Genomic DNA, 16,597 nt, shown 5'->3' on the forward strand with positions numbered 1-16,597 from the left:
CATACATACATAATGAGTATGCGCACCATCTGGGGGATGGACACACTTGAAGCTCTGACTCGGGGTGGGGAGGGAGGGCAAGGGCAACATACATAACCTAAACATCTGTACCCCCATAATATGCTGAAATAATAAAAAATAATTGGGTCAGAAGAGTCTAAGATGGCAGAGCAGCTCTAGCCAGGCCACCAGGGAGTCTGGGGCCAAAAGCTGCCCACTGGAAGCAGCCTGAGTAAAGCTGTTCAAAGGGGTGGCAACTGGGGCTGTCAGCGAAGCAGGCTCCTGCTGCAAAGGTTCCAGCCATGGACAAAGGGATGGGAAGACCCAGACAAGGGGAAGAGCCTGGGCAAAGGCTCGTGAGTGTGGAGTAGAGGGTGAGTCCAGGAACAGCGATCTTTGACACAGGGCAAGGTGTGGGAAGAACTAAAGAGGCAGTGGCAAGGGCACAACCCAAATGGCAAGCTGTGTATTCCCAAGGCCTACCTTTGGACATTCTCCTGGGGGTCACGAGCCACTAGAGGCTGCCACCAAGAAGGTGGTGATGAGCCGCAGCAGCAGGGAGGTCGATCAGGGCTCTGGAGTAAAATCTTTGGTTTTCCTTGAAACTCAGCCCAGGAAAGGGGATATGTGGGAGTGACAGCAGGAGCTGTGGGCTGGAAAAGAGGTTTTGAAGAAGACAGCAAACCCAGAGATGACCTTGGCCAAGCATGAATACAGCACTGATGCCCAGGGAAATGAAAGGGCCTGTCTCAAGATCACACAACCAGAGCAGGTTTCCTGAGTTTGAACCAATGAAAACAAAGGGCACATTGGCTAAAAAGAAAGTTTGGAGAAGCTACCCCTATACCTTCCTCTGGAAGATCCAATGTCTTATTAGCATTTTTCCTTCCTATGAGCATTTTAAAGACTCTAGGACAGCTGTGACCAATAGAATGTTCAACAATGATGGCAATGTTATAGTCTGTGTTGTCCAATATGGTAGCCACTGGCCACATATCACGGTTGGGCCCGTGAGACTGAAGAAATGAATTTTAAATTATTTTAATTTTTAATTTTATTTAATTCCAACTGACTTAAAGTTAAATACAAATACAAATCGGGTTGTATCAGTGAGCACAAATGATGGCTTTGGTCTCTGGTGGGGAAGTGTTCAGTGGGTTGTTCAGCTGGGCAAGATGGAGGCTGATCGCACTTAAGACACTATTAGGAAAGCTAGGAGCCCCAGGAAGGGAACTTCCGGTGACACAATATCCCCTACAGGCTCTTGCCACTGTGAACAGAGAGAAAGGTCTTGGCAGGGAATGTGCCTTCTAACTAATTCATAATTCGTTAATTAAGGAAAGATTTGACACTGCTGTTTATTAAGCTATCATCATCTCAGCTCTGCTCTGTGATGCTGAGACTGGGACTCTGCAAACCACATTTCAGCTTTGCCTGCAGCTCCCTGGCAGGCTTTGCAACCAGGCAGTGCTAGAGAGAGATCCCAGGACGGAGGGAGAGGGGACTCGATCCTCCCTGTGTGCTCACTGTTCCCGTGAGCTTCACTTTTGACACTCAGTTGACTCCAGTCTCCAGCTTGTCACCTCATGCTGCTCCCTGAACCAGCCTCATCTTGCTCCTCAGAGGTACTTGCTCTAGCCCAGTGACACTCCCTCCTCAAAGTTTTAATCCTGTCCTCCCATTTTTGCCTGCCAAACCCTAGGGGTGGAGGCTGCTTCCTGATACCTTGGGGCTGCCTTTCTGCCTTTTCAGTTTTCAGTACCCAGTAAACAGTTCTTTCCATTAAATTCTATGAAAATAACCAGAGTGATTTCTGTTTTCCTGCCTGGACCCCGACTAATACAATCAGTAAATTTAATTCTTAAAAGAGCAAGAGAATACATTTACAGATTTACACAGTGGTAGAAAATAGTACTAAACCAAACAGTCATGGCTAACTGATCCTGGTCAAATAACTGTATACTTTCGTACAATTGTTTCATAATTGGAGCCTATTTATTTAGTCAGCTTAATGCTAAATTTGGAGATGTTCTTTATATGGAGCCATAGTGAACGCTACTCTATTAGGTTATTAAGTATGAAATGTCCGATTTCCTTAAGTGCCAAGTTCGACAGTTGATACCTCTGACATCTCACTTTGACACCTATTTTTATTGTGAAGGTACATCCTCATTCTTTCAAATGCACAGTTTGGCTTGTGATTATATTTCAAAGTTTTTTTTAAGAGCAATTTTTGTGAAATCATGGATAAGTCAAAAATTCACGTTATTTTTGCACGAGTTCTGTCGTGGAAGCAATGCCGTGCAGACAGCTCGAAATATCAACGAAGTGTTTGGGTAGGATGTGGCTAATGAACTCACAGTGTGTCGATGGTTTGAGAAATTCTGTTCTGGTGATTTTAATCTTGAAAGTGAGCCATGTGGGTGACCTGAGACGAAGGTGGATAATGATGAGCTGAAAGCTATAGTGGAAGCGAATCCATCTCAACCTATGTGTGAATTAGCAGCAAGGTTTGATGTTACTATTCCAACAACATTGGACCATTTGAAACAAATTGGCAAGGTAAAGAAGCTGGATAGATGGGTACTACATGAATTAAACTAGCGTCAGAAGAGAAATCATCTCAACGTTTGCCTTTCTTTGCTGTCATGACATAAAGGCAAACCATTTCTACACCGTCTTGTTACGTGTGATAAAAAATAGGTTCTTTTTGACAATTGCAAGCGTTGGACACAATGGTTGGATAAAGATGAAGTGCTGAAACACAGTCCAAGACCAAATATTCATCAAAAAAAAAAAAGCTAATGGTGTCTGTTTGGCGGTCCAGCACTGGTATTATCCACTACAGCTTCATGAAGCATCGTCAATTGATTACAGCGGATGTCTACTGCAACCAATTAGATGAAATGATGAGGATGTTTGCAATTATGCCACTAAGAGTGGTCAACAGAGACAGACTAATCCTCTTGCCAGACAATGCTTGACCATATGTCGCACAAACAATGCTGCTCAAATTACAGAGCCTGGACTTGGAAACTCTTTGTCATCCACCGTATTCACCAGACCTTGCACCAACTGACTACCACTTCTTCCAGGCTTCGAACCACTTCTTCCAGGCTTCGAACCACTTCTTGCAAAGAAAAATATTCAGTTTTTGAGCTGTGGAAAATGCCTTTCACAACTTCATCACCACTCGCTCTCCAGGATTCTTCGCTGCTGGCATACACAAGCTACCGTTAAGATGGCAAAACTGTGTCGATAGTTTAGGTGCATACTTTAATTGTACTGCTTCTTGTTTGAGATATAATAAACTATACTTTTGATTTGAAATTGGACATTTCATATTTAATGACCTAATAAAAGGACTTAGCAACATCCATATTAGTTATTTATTGCTGTGTAATAAATTGATCCCCCAAATCTAGAAGCTTAAAACAACAAATATTTATGACCTCACATAGTTTCCAGGGGTCAGAATCCAAGAGCAGCTAGCTGGGTGGATCTGGTTCTGGGTCGCCAATAAAGTTGCAGTCAAGACGTCACTGGGGGCTACAGGCATCTGAAGGCTAGACTGGTGCTGGAGGATCAGTTTCCAAGCTTACTAGCTCAGGCCGGGGTTAGGAGGAGGCTTCAGTTTCTCACCATGTAGGGTCCTCCACAGGGTGGCTCAAGACATGACTTCCCCCAGAGAGAGGTTCAGAGAATCTAAAGGATTTGCTTAAGTTAGAACCCAGGTCTTCCATCTCCAAGTACAGAATGACACACCATGACATTGCTGATCTATGTAATAAATCAACAACAACTGCTGAAGAAAAAGTTGCCCGAATAAGAGCAGCTGACATAAGGATCTTGAAGCCATATTATAGCTTCTTTCCATACAACTGAAAGGTGTAGAGCAATGACGGAAAACTGGGCATTCCATTTTATTCACTCCTGTATTCACAGCAACCATCTACTCACAGGAAACAGCCAACACAGAGAGATGGACACACGCAACTATTTCAGATATTCAAGGCAAAATCTCCAGGCAGTTACCCATGTTGGGGGCGTATGTCAGCTATAGCAAAGGCAGGACTCTTGAGAAAACCAAGTTGCATCTGAATAGTGCAGAAATCCTGGAAAATTGGGTTGCCTTATATATGGCTCCCTTAGGGACCTCATATTCCTCCCTGAACTACATTTCCTCCAAGGTATGCCCTACCACACTGGCCAATGGATTGCCACCCAACCATGGCTCCTAGGCACCTACACCAGTGCAGTGGTGCAGTGTTCAAAACAGGGTGACCAGGAGACCCACAGGTATAGACCCAGCCCCCCTGGGGCATCCTGGAAATTATCCAAGCAGGATTCTCAGATCACCAGCAAAGAAAACACATGGCACAGGGCAATACTTTCTCACTGAGGCCCAGGGGCCTCCCATCCAGATCAAGGGGTTAAAAGAGTTAAGAGAGTAGAGACTGGAGGTGCGGGGGGTTTTTGAGGCAGTTTCTTTAGAGCATACCGTGCTGGGCTGTCTACTCTCTTTCCAGTTAGAGGAGTTGAGGCAGGACTGTCCCCAGAAGAGTGTGGGCCCATAGTGACTCAAACAACTCAATGTCAACTCAGGATCATAGTGCTTGAAAGGATGCCACATGTGCTAACATCTTCCATAGGCCCGATTGTTAGAGCCTACATTTCAAAACACTAATGAAGTACAGAAAGTAGAAGTAAGGCGCAGCTTTCCATGGCCTTGGGGGCTAAACTACTTGCCCGGTCCATGGAATGAGCATTGTGGGAGGGGTCACTGCTTCTTCTTAACCCAAACCCTTTGAAGGGGTCTTCATTGGGCTGGCTCAGAGCACCATATGCTTGTGTCCCCTGTAGATAAGTTGCACAGAGGACTGGATCCCAAGGAAATAAAAGCAGCTTACAGCAGCAGACAGGGGACCATAAGGGTCTGGGGATACTGCTGTATCCTCTCAACAGTGGGTTGAAGATGCATGAACCCCAAACACCGGATGTGGGACTTGGTGTAGAGATATTGGTTTAGGGCCTTTTTAAAAAGGAACCTGCTCAAAGGGAGTCTTCCAGGGCCTGAATCCTTCAGTGGGAAGAGATGGAGGGGTGGATAGAATGTGAGGGGTAAATGACTGTGGGGGGGCAGGGGTACAGTCAGCCAAAGGACAGGCCCCTGCCCATGCCATGGGAGTTATATTTGGAGGGCAGCACAGAAAATGGACAGTAAATGTAAGCCAGGCCCAGGGCACACAAGCCGGCTTACAACAGTGCTAGTCAAGTGACAACTTTCCACGTCCCTGTCCATTCCTTCTGCAGCTGGTGAGGAGGGAGAAAAAGCTGACACCCGGACCCTGACCACAGGTGGCTGCCTGCAGGAAGAGGGGAGAGGAGTCCGGCCTTTTAACGAGGACCAGAGCATTGGTTAGTATATTAGCCTGAACGCTTTCAATTACTGCATTCAGATCGCATTTGCTCCTCAAAGTGCCACTGTGACCTTCTCTTTGCTATCTGAGGATGGCTGGAAAAGTCACGGGAAAGGACTCCTGCCCTGGCAGGGTGGAAAGGAGCCACGGGAGAGAAAAACCCCATGGCTTTCATGATTACACCCTTTGGGTCCAACGGGTTTAACACGTCAGTTACGTACATAAACTCGAGTCTCTCAAAGGCTCCTTCCAGCTCTGATAAACTGTGACTTCTAAGTGCAAGTTAGTATTTATTTAATTAACAAACACTTCAATTGTACTTGCTGTGTGCCAGGTACTGGTCAAAGCACTTCATCAATATTAACCCATTTAATCCTCACAAAAACCCCTTGAGGTAGGTACTAGGAACATTTCCATTTTACTTATGAAGAAACTGGGGCACCTAGAGGTTAAGTAACATGCCCAAGGCTCGCAAGTGGCTGAGCCAGGATTTGAACCACGAACGTTTACAGCCACAGACCAGAACAGAGCTCCTGTCTTGAGTTCTTCTTCTAGGTATCTACCCAAGAGGGATGAAAACATACATTCATACAAAGGCTCACAGGCAAATGTTCCCAGTAGCGTTATTCACGATAGCCAAAAAGTAGAAACAACCCAAATGACCATTAACTGGTAAATGGATAAACAAAATGTGGCCTATCCATGTAATGGAATACTATTCAGCCATAAGAGGAATGAAACACCCACGCACGCTATAGCACAGATAAACCTCAAAAACACTACACATAGTGAAAGCCACTAGATGCAAAAACCCACATACTGTATTCATTCCAAGTGTATGAATATCCTCAAAGTGCCACTATGACCTTCTCTTTGCTATCTGAGGACGGCTGGATATATCCAGAATGGGCAAAGCGACACAAGCAGAAAGTAGATCAGTGGTGGGCTGGGTGGAGACCGGGGACTGAGTGCAAAAGGACCCAGGGATCTTCTCAGGATGATGGACATGTTCAAACACGGGACTGTGGCAACAGCTGCACAACTCAGCAAATTTACTAAAAACCATTGAATTGTGCACTTCCAATGGGTGCTTTTATGATATGTAATTTATACCTCAATAAAGCTGTTTAAAAAAACAATAACGATCCCTCCTCCTGTTCTAGCCAGTTTTTGCCTATGGAAAAAACCCTTCAGAGGAACATGGGAGGGAAGGGCTCCAGGCTGAGAAGTTGCCTGAAACCTCTGCCTCTCCCAGCAGGCTCGGCCACCTCTGGAGCATCCATGGGGAAAAGCCCCACCACATCCACCCAACCCAGAGCTCTGCACCGACCAGCTGAGATTTCTTTACAGAACTGCTCTGTTTTGCAAAGAGTAATTACATGCAGGGGAATTTCCTCACCAAAATGAGACCCCTTTTTTGTTATCCCTCAAACACCCCTGCATTATTTTGCAATGCAAAATTCATGCCTCTTCAAGCCAATTACTTGGGAAATATGATATGCAATAATGAATTATACATGTGTTTTCTTTGTAAATTTTTTTCTCCTTAGGGATGCTAATTATGAGATAAATTGTTAGGAGGTTTATATCTTGAAATAACTCCCTGTCATATCAGAGCCCCTCTTACTATGTATTTCCAAGCTAATTGGTGGCTTCCAAAGAGGAGGATCTAAGTAATTTTCAATTAGGGTAGTAAAATGCTAAAAGAAAATAAAGTGCCAGCCATACATGCATATTCATGTGTATATACTGATATATGGATATGGATATTTATACCAGAAACAATGAATGAAAACTCAACACACTCTTTCTTTGGGAGATTCTGATGGAGTCCCTGGTGTAATATTTCCCCATTTTGTGATGTATGTACCTCCCCTTGTATTACACGTGAGAAGTCATTTTTGATGCATTAAAATTCCCTTTAGATGGGGAATGTGTCTCCACTGTGGGCGTCCAGTGGCCAACACACAAGAACTCTCTTGTTGATGAAAAATCTTTCAAAGCTGAGACATTATTCACCAAAAATAAGGCCCAAGCTGTCCACTCTACAGCTTTGGTGACTACAGGGATAGAGAACAGTCATCTGTCTTTTATAGCTTATTTCAGAGCTCCAACATTAGAAGAGCTGTTTCATAATTCTATCAAGCAAGACCTTTGTGATCTTTCTGCTACGCCGTGGGGGACCATAAACCTTACATATTCAAAATCAGTACTTCTTTCCAAGGATCAAAGTGCTTGCTACGATTGTTTTTAAGCAGGAATTTTAAAAAGCCACAGGTAGCTTTTGAGCATAATTCTAATTATCAGTCTTGTAAATGTAAAGCTAGCTGGTAATTTTATACCACTTTTGGAATTCAGTCCCTCTCAGCACTTAGATGATTCGATCGCTGACACAGGGAAAAGAAAATCTAATTCCTCAAAATCACTTTGAATACCACATTTCCCTGGAAGAATTGGCCTCCCTCGGAAACATAATCATATCAAAACACAAGGTACCAGAATTCACTAAGGTAACTGGCTTAACAGGGTATTTTTATGACAGACCAATAAAATGTCTTAATAAGTTGTCTGAAGAATATTGTTATTCAGAATTACTCATAATTTTGAATAATTCACTATTAACTTTAAAGAGATGCTGCCATTTTGCCGATTAGTTGAGAAACCCTCAGAAAACCTCAGCAGAGCACTACCTGCCCAAATTTTGAAAGACAAAGAAGAGTAAGGCAATCTTGTTGCCACAAGTAGCTGGCTATGTGCGTCACTGTGACAAAGTTAAAACAATTTGAAGTTGGGGACAATATCCTGTCAAGTATCAATTTCCCACTCTGCTCTGAGAAGCTGCTATGTAACTCTTGAACAACCACAGCTTGTGAGAAAGCACCAGTCCAAGATGGCCGCCCCATGCCGAGCTCTGGCCTGCTTACCTGTAAAAGTCTCTGTGCACGGATTCACTCCTGCAAGACGTTTAGAGGTTCCAAAATCTGAGATTTTCACCACTCCGCTGTAGGTGTTCACCAGCACATTATCACCCTTTAGAAAAAGAACATCGAGTAAAGACAACTTTAAACAAACTAACGTGAAACAGACACGGACCTTGAGAAACTGTCACAAGTCTCTAGAAAGACTAGACTTTGCACTTTGGGGACCGCCATGCTAAATCATATCCCTCTGTGAGCCAGTCACTCAGCAGACACTACCAACAGCTCTCATGACCTGATATGAGCAAAATGAAACCTCATCGGCTTAGAATAGCAGTACCTTTATGTCTCTGTGCACTATCTGGTTTTCGTGGAGATACTTAAGGCCTTCCAGGATCTGTTTGGTGTAAAACTTGATCGTGGGCTCCTTCATCGGTCCCCATTTGGATCGCAAAAGAGCAGAAAGGCTTCCTGGACACAGACACAGCAAACAACTCATCAGGATGAAAAACATTTAATCTTAAGAGTTCAGAGAAATAACACCAACACCATCATATCTCGGCTTAATGAAATGTGTTTCCTTCTTCTCTATGGCCACAGCCAGAGAACAGACTGGAAGCCCGATAGCCTGACCAGAGGTGGAGGGTGAACAGGAACCCCTGTGATCCCTGAAATTCACTGGGGCCAACTTTGGATTTAGCTCTGTTCAGCTGCACGAAGTCAGAAGGACAGTAAAACAATGCTTTCTAAACTTGGGAGGCATGACTCAATGTCAGAGATAACTCAGGTCCCATGACACTTGTTTGCTGCACAACTGTCTCAGGCATTCTCCTTGGGTCAAAGCCACATTTTATACCTTGCCCTGTAATCAGATGTGGACAGGTCCAGAGTGAGAGCCCCTTTAGCAGGGAATAGGACTGGAGGAGGTTGGGCCTCTCTGTCCTCAATGTGAGAAGGCCCAATACCAGGTCACAGGGGCAGGACCCTCTTGATTAACAACCCCTTCCCCAATTACGCTATTAAACATTGGACATTTGGGCTGAAAGAAAACCTCCGCTAGGGATGCTCTGACCATGTGTCTCAGAGGTCATCATGCGAGCCGCAGGCGGTCCTGCCTGCTGGCAAGAATAGGCATCAGTTGGTTGCAGCTTCCCACTTACACAGAGCTATGGGACCTGGCATACCTCAGTTTCCCCATCTGTAAAAGGGCATGAACACATCTATCTCTAATTCTGTTGTTACCCTTAAACTGAATATCAACTAATGTGAACAGCAACATACATTGTCTGCTAGATTATGAGCAACTAGAGGGAAGAAAAAATAGTACTTTATACTCAACGTAACCCTCAAAATCTATCCCACTTCCTGGCTCTTTATATATATAGTTAGACTCTTAGTATAATGGTAGGCTCTAATAACTGTCAATTGAATGAATGAATGAATGAATACAGATTTCCTTTTTTTCCAAGACCCAAGACAACATGCTGAAGAATACAGACTTCTAAGTGAAGTTTTTACACTTGTATTCAGATAATTATTTAATTAAAAAATTGTATTATTATTTTAATGAGCACTTACTGAGCTCTTCCTCTCTGCCAGGCACTGTTCTAAGAGCTTCACATGCATTATCTCATTTAATCCACCCAGCAACCCACTGAGATAGGGTTATTATTCCAATGATTATTACTCTAAATATTATAATAATTATTACCCCAATTTTAAAATTCATTTAGTCAACCAGAAAACTGAGGGCATGGAGAAAGAAGTAAAATAATCTGCCCGAGGTCCCACAGCTTATAGAGGGAGGGACTGATTCAAACTAGACAGTTTGCTTCCAGATCCAAGGAACTCGTCTCCTCTGCACTCTGTGGCCTGCATTTGGGGATTTTGTGGCTAGAACACTGGTGTTTGATTTCGTTACCAATATATCATTTTGCAATGTCACTTTTAAAATCTAGGTCCCCTCTTCTCCACACCATCTTTAAGCTCCTAGACTCTGAAGGCCTCAAGGCCTGAGAATTCCCCTTTGTGTCTTCAATGCCGAGCCCAATGGCTGGCACTCAGTAGTCAATGAATATTTGTTGGTTGAATAAACAAACCAGAAAGAGATTTATAGGACATTTGGAAAGTTTCTGAGAAACAAATGTTTTCTGATACCTAAAAGGTCTTTGTTTTTTTAGAGACAGGATCTCACTATATCGTCCAGGCTGGAGTGTAGTGGCTATTCACAGGTGCCTCAAACTCCTGGGCTTGCGCTATCCTCGTGCCTCAGCCTCCCAAGTAGCTGGGACTACAGGTGCCCTACAGGCCCAGCTTAGAGGTCTGTTGTTTTTTAAATGGCAGGGCAACTAATGATGCCCATGTTATATTTACATTAGTGATTTTCAGAATCTGAGATCAGAAGGCAGCAACTACTCACCTCCAGGCACCTGCTCCATAAATATCTTAATGTAGCCGTCCTCTGAAACCGAGCCCAGGTACTGAACGATATTGCGGTGCTTGAGGTACTTGTGCAGGGCTATCTCTTCATGCAGAGGCTGAGAGTACCTATTGGGAAAAACAAAGCCACCTTCACCTGCCAAATCCCAGGGGCTCTAGACCTGCATTATGCCTCACCAGTAACCTGCCCCACTGTTGGCCATACCTTTCTGGAAACTTTCTCTCCCTTGGCTTCCATGAGATTACTCAACTTCCCATCTGTTAAACAGTGGATGATACTACCAGCCAGGCAGGGCTGCTGGGAGCCAAAGCATGTCAATTTTTTTCAGGCACCCAGTGGAGTGGCTGGTGCGTGGTAAGTACTCAATTAATGACTGCTGTGGTCGTTACTGTTAGGGCCTGAACCTACCAACCATTCTTTACCTCTCTCAATAGCCCTTCTCCCTCTACTTCCCATGAAGAGTAGTGTTCTGGAAGGTTCTGTCCTCAGCTGCCCTCTAGTCTTATTCTATAGACTCACCCCAGACCACAACAGCAGCCACCTCATGGGCCACCCAGCCCCAGCTTCTGATCTTTTTAGTTCACTCCCCACCCCTGGCCACTCTATTACTTCTTCTTAAAACACCCATCACCATATCACTTCCCCACATAAATTCCACATAAAGACCATACTGTTTGACATGGCATACAAGGACCTTCGAACAGGTCAGACTATACCTTTTTAAAATTTTTGCCTCATTTCAAAGGCCCTCTACTACCCCTCATCCTATGTTCATGTCATATCAGACAATCTGTTGTTCTCTGAATATCCTTTTATTTTAACAGCTCTGATCATCAGCATAGGCCTCCTTTCCCACTAAAAAACTCCTACTTGTCCCTCAAAGGCCAGCTCAAAGATGATATATTTTCTCAAACTTGCCACAAATCACCCAAGAAAAGTAATTGATTCCTCTTCTGTGCTCTAAAAACACTCTGTGTACCCCGCTATTATGGCACTTGTCACGTTGACTCACGGGCAACATATCTGCATTCCCACCAAACCAGTAGCACCCTGTGATAAGGACAGTATCCTAGTCACTTTTCAGTCCCCAGTGCCAGACCAGAATCTGGCATGGAGAAGGTACCCAATCATCATAAATTTAGGGAGTTGGACAAAATAGTCTCTAAAAGTCCTTTCTAGCTCTAAAATCCTAGGAACTGCTACTGGCAATGAAAAGCTGGAACGGCTAGTGCTGCCAATTGAAGGAGGTAGTACACACCAGCAACTCCCCCAAATATATACAACTGCAACACCTTCTCCGTCATGAGAATAATACACAGGACACTCGACAGGGGACTCAAGAGACCCGGATCCTTGTTTTGTTTCTACACGTCCTTGGTGAAATCATTTAACCTTCCTCAGCCTTGGTTTTTATTATTAAGTGAAGAAATTGAACTAGTTCATTTTAGGCTCTGCCTTATAACTCACACAACATGTTATTCCATTGAAAAATCAACAAATGAATGAATGAATGAAGGACCTTACAGCTGGTGGAAACCATTTGTAACCCATCCCTAATAAATCAGTGATCACCCAGATAGGGAGATGTTTGCACGTATCCGCCAGCACCCAACACTGAAAGCCACACCGCAGCTGTGCTCTGAAGTGCCTGTGGCCCACAGCACGATTATTTCCTATGCTGTGGCCATTACTGTGTATATAGCTTCTCGATAGAAATGCTTGGCAGTCAATACCTGCAATACTCTTGTTTCGAATTCGGGTGAGATATAAATTCAAAAAGAAGTGAACATTTTATAAAACTCAAAAATGTTGAAGAAATAAATTAGCAGTACTGATAGCAGAAAAACAACCCAAAAGCTATGGGTGAAGTTGAAGAGCAGAGTGTAAAAAATGAGTCTATATTGCAAAAACATGATTTTCTTATAGCATTTTCCTTTTTTTTTTTTTTTGAGACAAGGTCTCACTGTCACCCAGGCTGGAGTACGGTGGCATGACCATAGCTCACTGTGGCCTTGAACTCCTGGGCTCAAGCAATCATCCTGCCTCAGCCTCCCAAGTAGCTAGGACTATAGGTGTGTGCTACCACACCCAGCTAATTTTTCTTATTTTTCATAGAGACAGGGTCTCACTGTGTTGCCCAGGCTCCTTCCAAACTCCTGGGCTCAAACGACCCTCCTGCCTAGGCCTCCCACAGTGCTGGGATCACAGGCATAAGCCACTGTGCCTGGCCTCACATTTAATTTTCTATAGTAATACATCCAAACAAATCATAGCCATTTTCAATTGCTACAGTGTGAACTTATTTTAATTTTCTTTTTAATTATTTTTTTGTAGAGACAGAGTCTTGCTCTGATGCCCAGGCTAGTCTTGAACTCCTGGCCTCAAGCAATCCTCCTGCCTCAGCCTCCCAAAGTGCTGGGATTATAGGTGTGAGCCACCATCACCTGGCCTGCAAGTGTGAATTTAAAAGAACACAATTGCATATTTGAATATTTGGAAACGACTATGTAAAAATGTAAAACTTGAGACTTAGCTGATAGGTAGAAATACAACTACAGTTTTCTTTTAAAATACGACCCTCTGTAATCCGCATGCCTCTTAAGTGCAGTTGTTCCATTTTCTGAATCTATTTATACACAGAGAACAAAAGCAGATCACCCTTATTACAAGAGAATTACAAGTTTTGTGATAACTTTCATCCTTAAATCCTCCTCCACGCTATCGCCAGTGGGCAAAGGATCTGGGGTGTGGAGATGGCAACTGAAGAATGTGGAAGGCCCACTCAGACTTGCCTGCTATCTCTCTCTGGGATTTCTTTGATGGCTATTCGTACTTGGTTGCTCAGATCTCGGCCGGCATACACAGTCCCATACGTGCCTTGCCCCAAGACAACTCTCTCACCATTTACATCATGGTCATACTCGTACTAAAGAAGGAAAAACCACAGGACAAAAACAGCAACAACAAAAAGCACAACCTGTAGTGGAGAAGCCCTCTGAAAGATGTCTAGCAATTTTTTTAAAAAAATTATAAATAACATTATTGGAGTGCCAGGCAAATCACAGTTCTTAGGTTACGTACTTTTCATTAAATAACGACTTTAAAAGGGTAGAATTCTCAGTCGTTCATATATTCATAGCATGACTTTATGAAATAGAATCCAAAAAAATAAAAAATATGGCTCACATGTATCTTAACTGGCTTACCTTTTGGAATTTTTCTCCCCATTTTAATGCTGCAATTTAAAACTGCTTCTAAGCATGTTAAATACTCCAAATAGGTGTCTTCCTGCATGATCCCTTATCAACTTGTCAGGAAACAAGTCTCTTTCAATAGCCCAGAAAAGAAGTGAAGGTCAATAAAATTGAAATGGTCTTAACAGAGAGTATATATGCCGGGGTCCCCCCCCTTTTCAATCATATAGATCTAACAAATAAACACACACTGCAAAAATCCAATTTACAATTTGCATTGCTATTTTGTTCCCCCAATTTTATCATCAAAAGCTGCTGTACACAGGAGCATTCAAGTTGATGCTTCTCTGTGATTGAAACAAATGTGATGCACGCTGAGCAACATGTATTTCAAGTTGAGAAGCAGCAATGGATTATTTCTGTTGTTTTGCATATTCTGCTGTACTTACAGAAGTGTAGCTTATACACAGAACAGCGTGTGTGTGTCTGCATGTGTGTCCCTTTGCATCTAGTGCTAGGGATGCTCATGACAGTTAAGACTACTAAAGGGTCACCATCCTGTCTGATTTAACCAGAAATAAGCCTGCTCCATGAGACTTTTATCTCACGCCTTCCTCTGTCCCCCCACACCTGTTCCCCTCAAAGTGCATCACTCAGTTCATTTCTACAATAAACTTTGATCCTAAGCTAAGAATTCTAGTACCTAACTCAAGAATTAAAATGAATCTCTTTAATTTTTTTTTGAGACAGGGTCTCACTCTGTCAACCAGGCTAGAGTGCAGTGGCACAATCACAGCTCACTGCAACCTCAAACTCCTGGGCTCAAGTGATCCTCCTGCCTCAGCCTCTCAAAGTGCTGGGATTACAGGTGTGAGCCACTGTGCCTGGCCTCTTTGATATTTTCTGAAAGAAGCTCCAAGGAATTCTTTTCAGTCTAACTTGAATGTATAGTAAAATCTCATTAAACTGTAAAGAGTGGGAGAACCTGAATTGGTGGCAAATCTGAATAACTGTGTGAGATTTAAACATATGCACAATGGTGTGGTAACCATGGAATATAACTGCACTGTCCAAATGAGCTTATGATAATCCTACTTTTTAAAAAATGATTTTGAAGTTGTTACATTTAATACACTATATGCACATAGATATAACTAAAGTCATTTTAGGCATAAATGAAAAACTCTTGCTTCCAGTTGGTCGACTATTTCTCTTGCAGGCTCATAAACATTACTAATTAGCTTAGAAAAAATATTTTCATAGGTTGTGCACAAAAGGCAATTTTTATCTAGGCCATGGCCAAAGTTTTCTTAAACATTGTGACTGAAAGGATCCCAAAGTAATGAGATTTTTCTACGGAAATACATTAAACCTAACCTCTGATAGCCATGGATAGCAATGTCTGGCTGGTTCATGAGAATTTCTGAATATACTCAATAAGGATTTTTACACAAAAGAGGAGACGTTTTCTTTCAGCATCAAAGACATAATCAATAACTTTTTCCATGTTCTATGCCTTCCGTGACTCACCTCTAAGGTGTCTCCATCCGTCTCTCCCTCCAGCTCCACTGTACTGCCCACTGCATTGGTTATCATCTCTTTGACCAAAGAACAAAACCTAGAACAGCAAACGTCACAAAGATGCCATCAATTGGGATCATTCTTGTGCCTTACCTTTAACTTAGCCTTGTTACATTAAATTGTGCTTAACTGTAAACTGAACTTTTACAACTCATGGAACGATCAATCCACTCCTTGATTTGACATGGTACTTTGGTGGTTATCTAATCTAGTGCAAATACTCACATGATACTTGAAATCCCTTCTATATAGTATCTCCACCAACTGGTTGGTCAATGGATGCTTGAGCACCTCCAGCAACAAAGAACACATTACCTCCCAAAGACAGTTCACTCTTTGGAGAGCCTAATGAGAAATGTTTCCCTTTTACTGAACCAAAGACTTCTTTTATGTGGGTTCTATCCACAGGTGGCTTAGAATTAACCCCTTTTCTACATAACAGTCTGTTAGAAATGAACATAATTTTATCATGTCCCTTTAAGTCTTCCCTTTTTGTTCGCTCACTGTTTCCTACTCTACTAACAGGTAATTCTTCCAATGTGTCACTGTATTACTCTTCAAGTCTGGCCCTGAGACCAGTGTTCCAGGGTGATCTAACTGATGCTAAGGATGGGGGGACCATCATCTCTCAAGTTGCAAGACAGTCTGTTCTTAGCGAGACAGATGTAAGGTATCGTATAAGTGGAGGGCTGAGGAGGAAATGCATAAGGTGGCCACATAATTTGGTTGACACAGATTAAGCCTTACAACTATTACCCATAAATCTTTCTCACAAATGCTGCTGGGCCACATCGGCCACTTCCTAGACTTGTGTAGTTGTTTATTTGCCTACAAGTGACCTTGACTCATTAGAACATTTTTATTCGGAATTCTCTCTTAAGATGTCAAGAAGGAATATTGTACACTTCAGGATACTTTCCACAAAACATTAAAATGTTCTTTTCTCTAACCCACCATCCCACCTTTTCTTCTTCTAATCTTTGAAATCTGAGAAACCCTATAGATAGGCTTTTAGGAGACACATGGTATGCACTCACCAGAATT

General features: G+C 42.9%; 1 protein-coding gene across 1 annotated transcript in view; it reads right to left on the reverse strand.

Annotated features, from left to right (window-relative positions):
- Nucleotides 1-16,597, reverse strand: part of MAP3K15 (mitogen-activated protein kinase kinase kinase 15) — a 130,909-nt gene that overhangs the window by 21,283 nt on the left and 93,029 nt on the right. The window contains exons 14-18 of the mRNA XM_012651700.1: nt 15,503-15,590; nt 13,571-13,704; nt 10,758-10,885; nt 8,679-8,809; nt 8,345-8,450 (exon numbers count right to left, since the gene is read on the reverse strand). Of these exons, the coding sequence (XP_012507154.1) occupies nt 8,345-8,450; nt 8,679-8,809; nt 10,758-10,885; nt 13,571-13,704; nt 15,503-15,590 (587 nt within the window). The remainder of the gene's footprint in view (nt 1-8,344; nt 8,451-8,678; nt 8,810-10,757; nt 10,886-13,570; nt 13,705-15,502; nt 15,591-16,597) is intronic.

The sequence above is a fragment of the Propithecus coquereli genome, unplaced genomic scaffold (genome assembly GCF_000956105.1).
Source record: "Propithecus coquereli isolate 6110/MARCELLA unplaced genomic scaffold, Pcoq_1.0 Scaffold362, whole genome shotgun sequence".
NCBI classification, from domain to species: domain Eukaryota; kingdom Metazoa; phylum Chordata; class Mammalia; order Primates; family Indriidae; genus Propithecus; species Propithecus coquereli.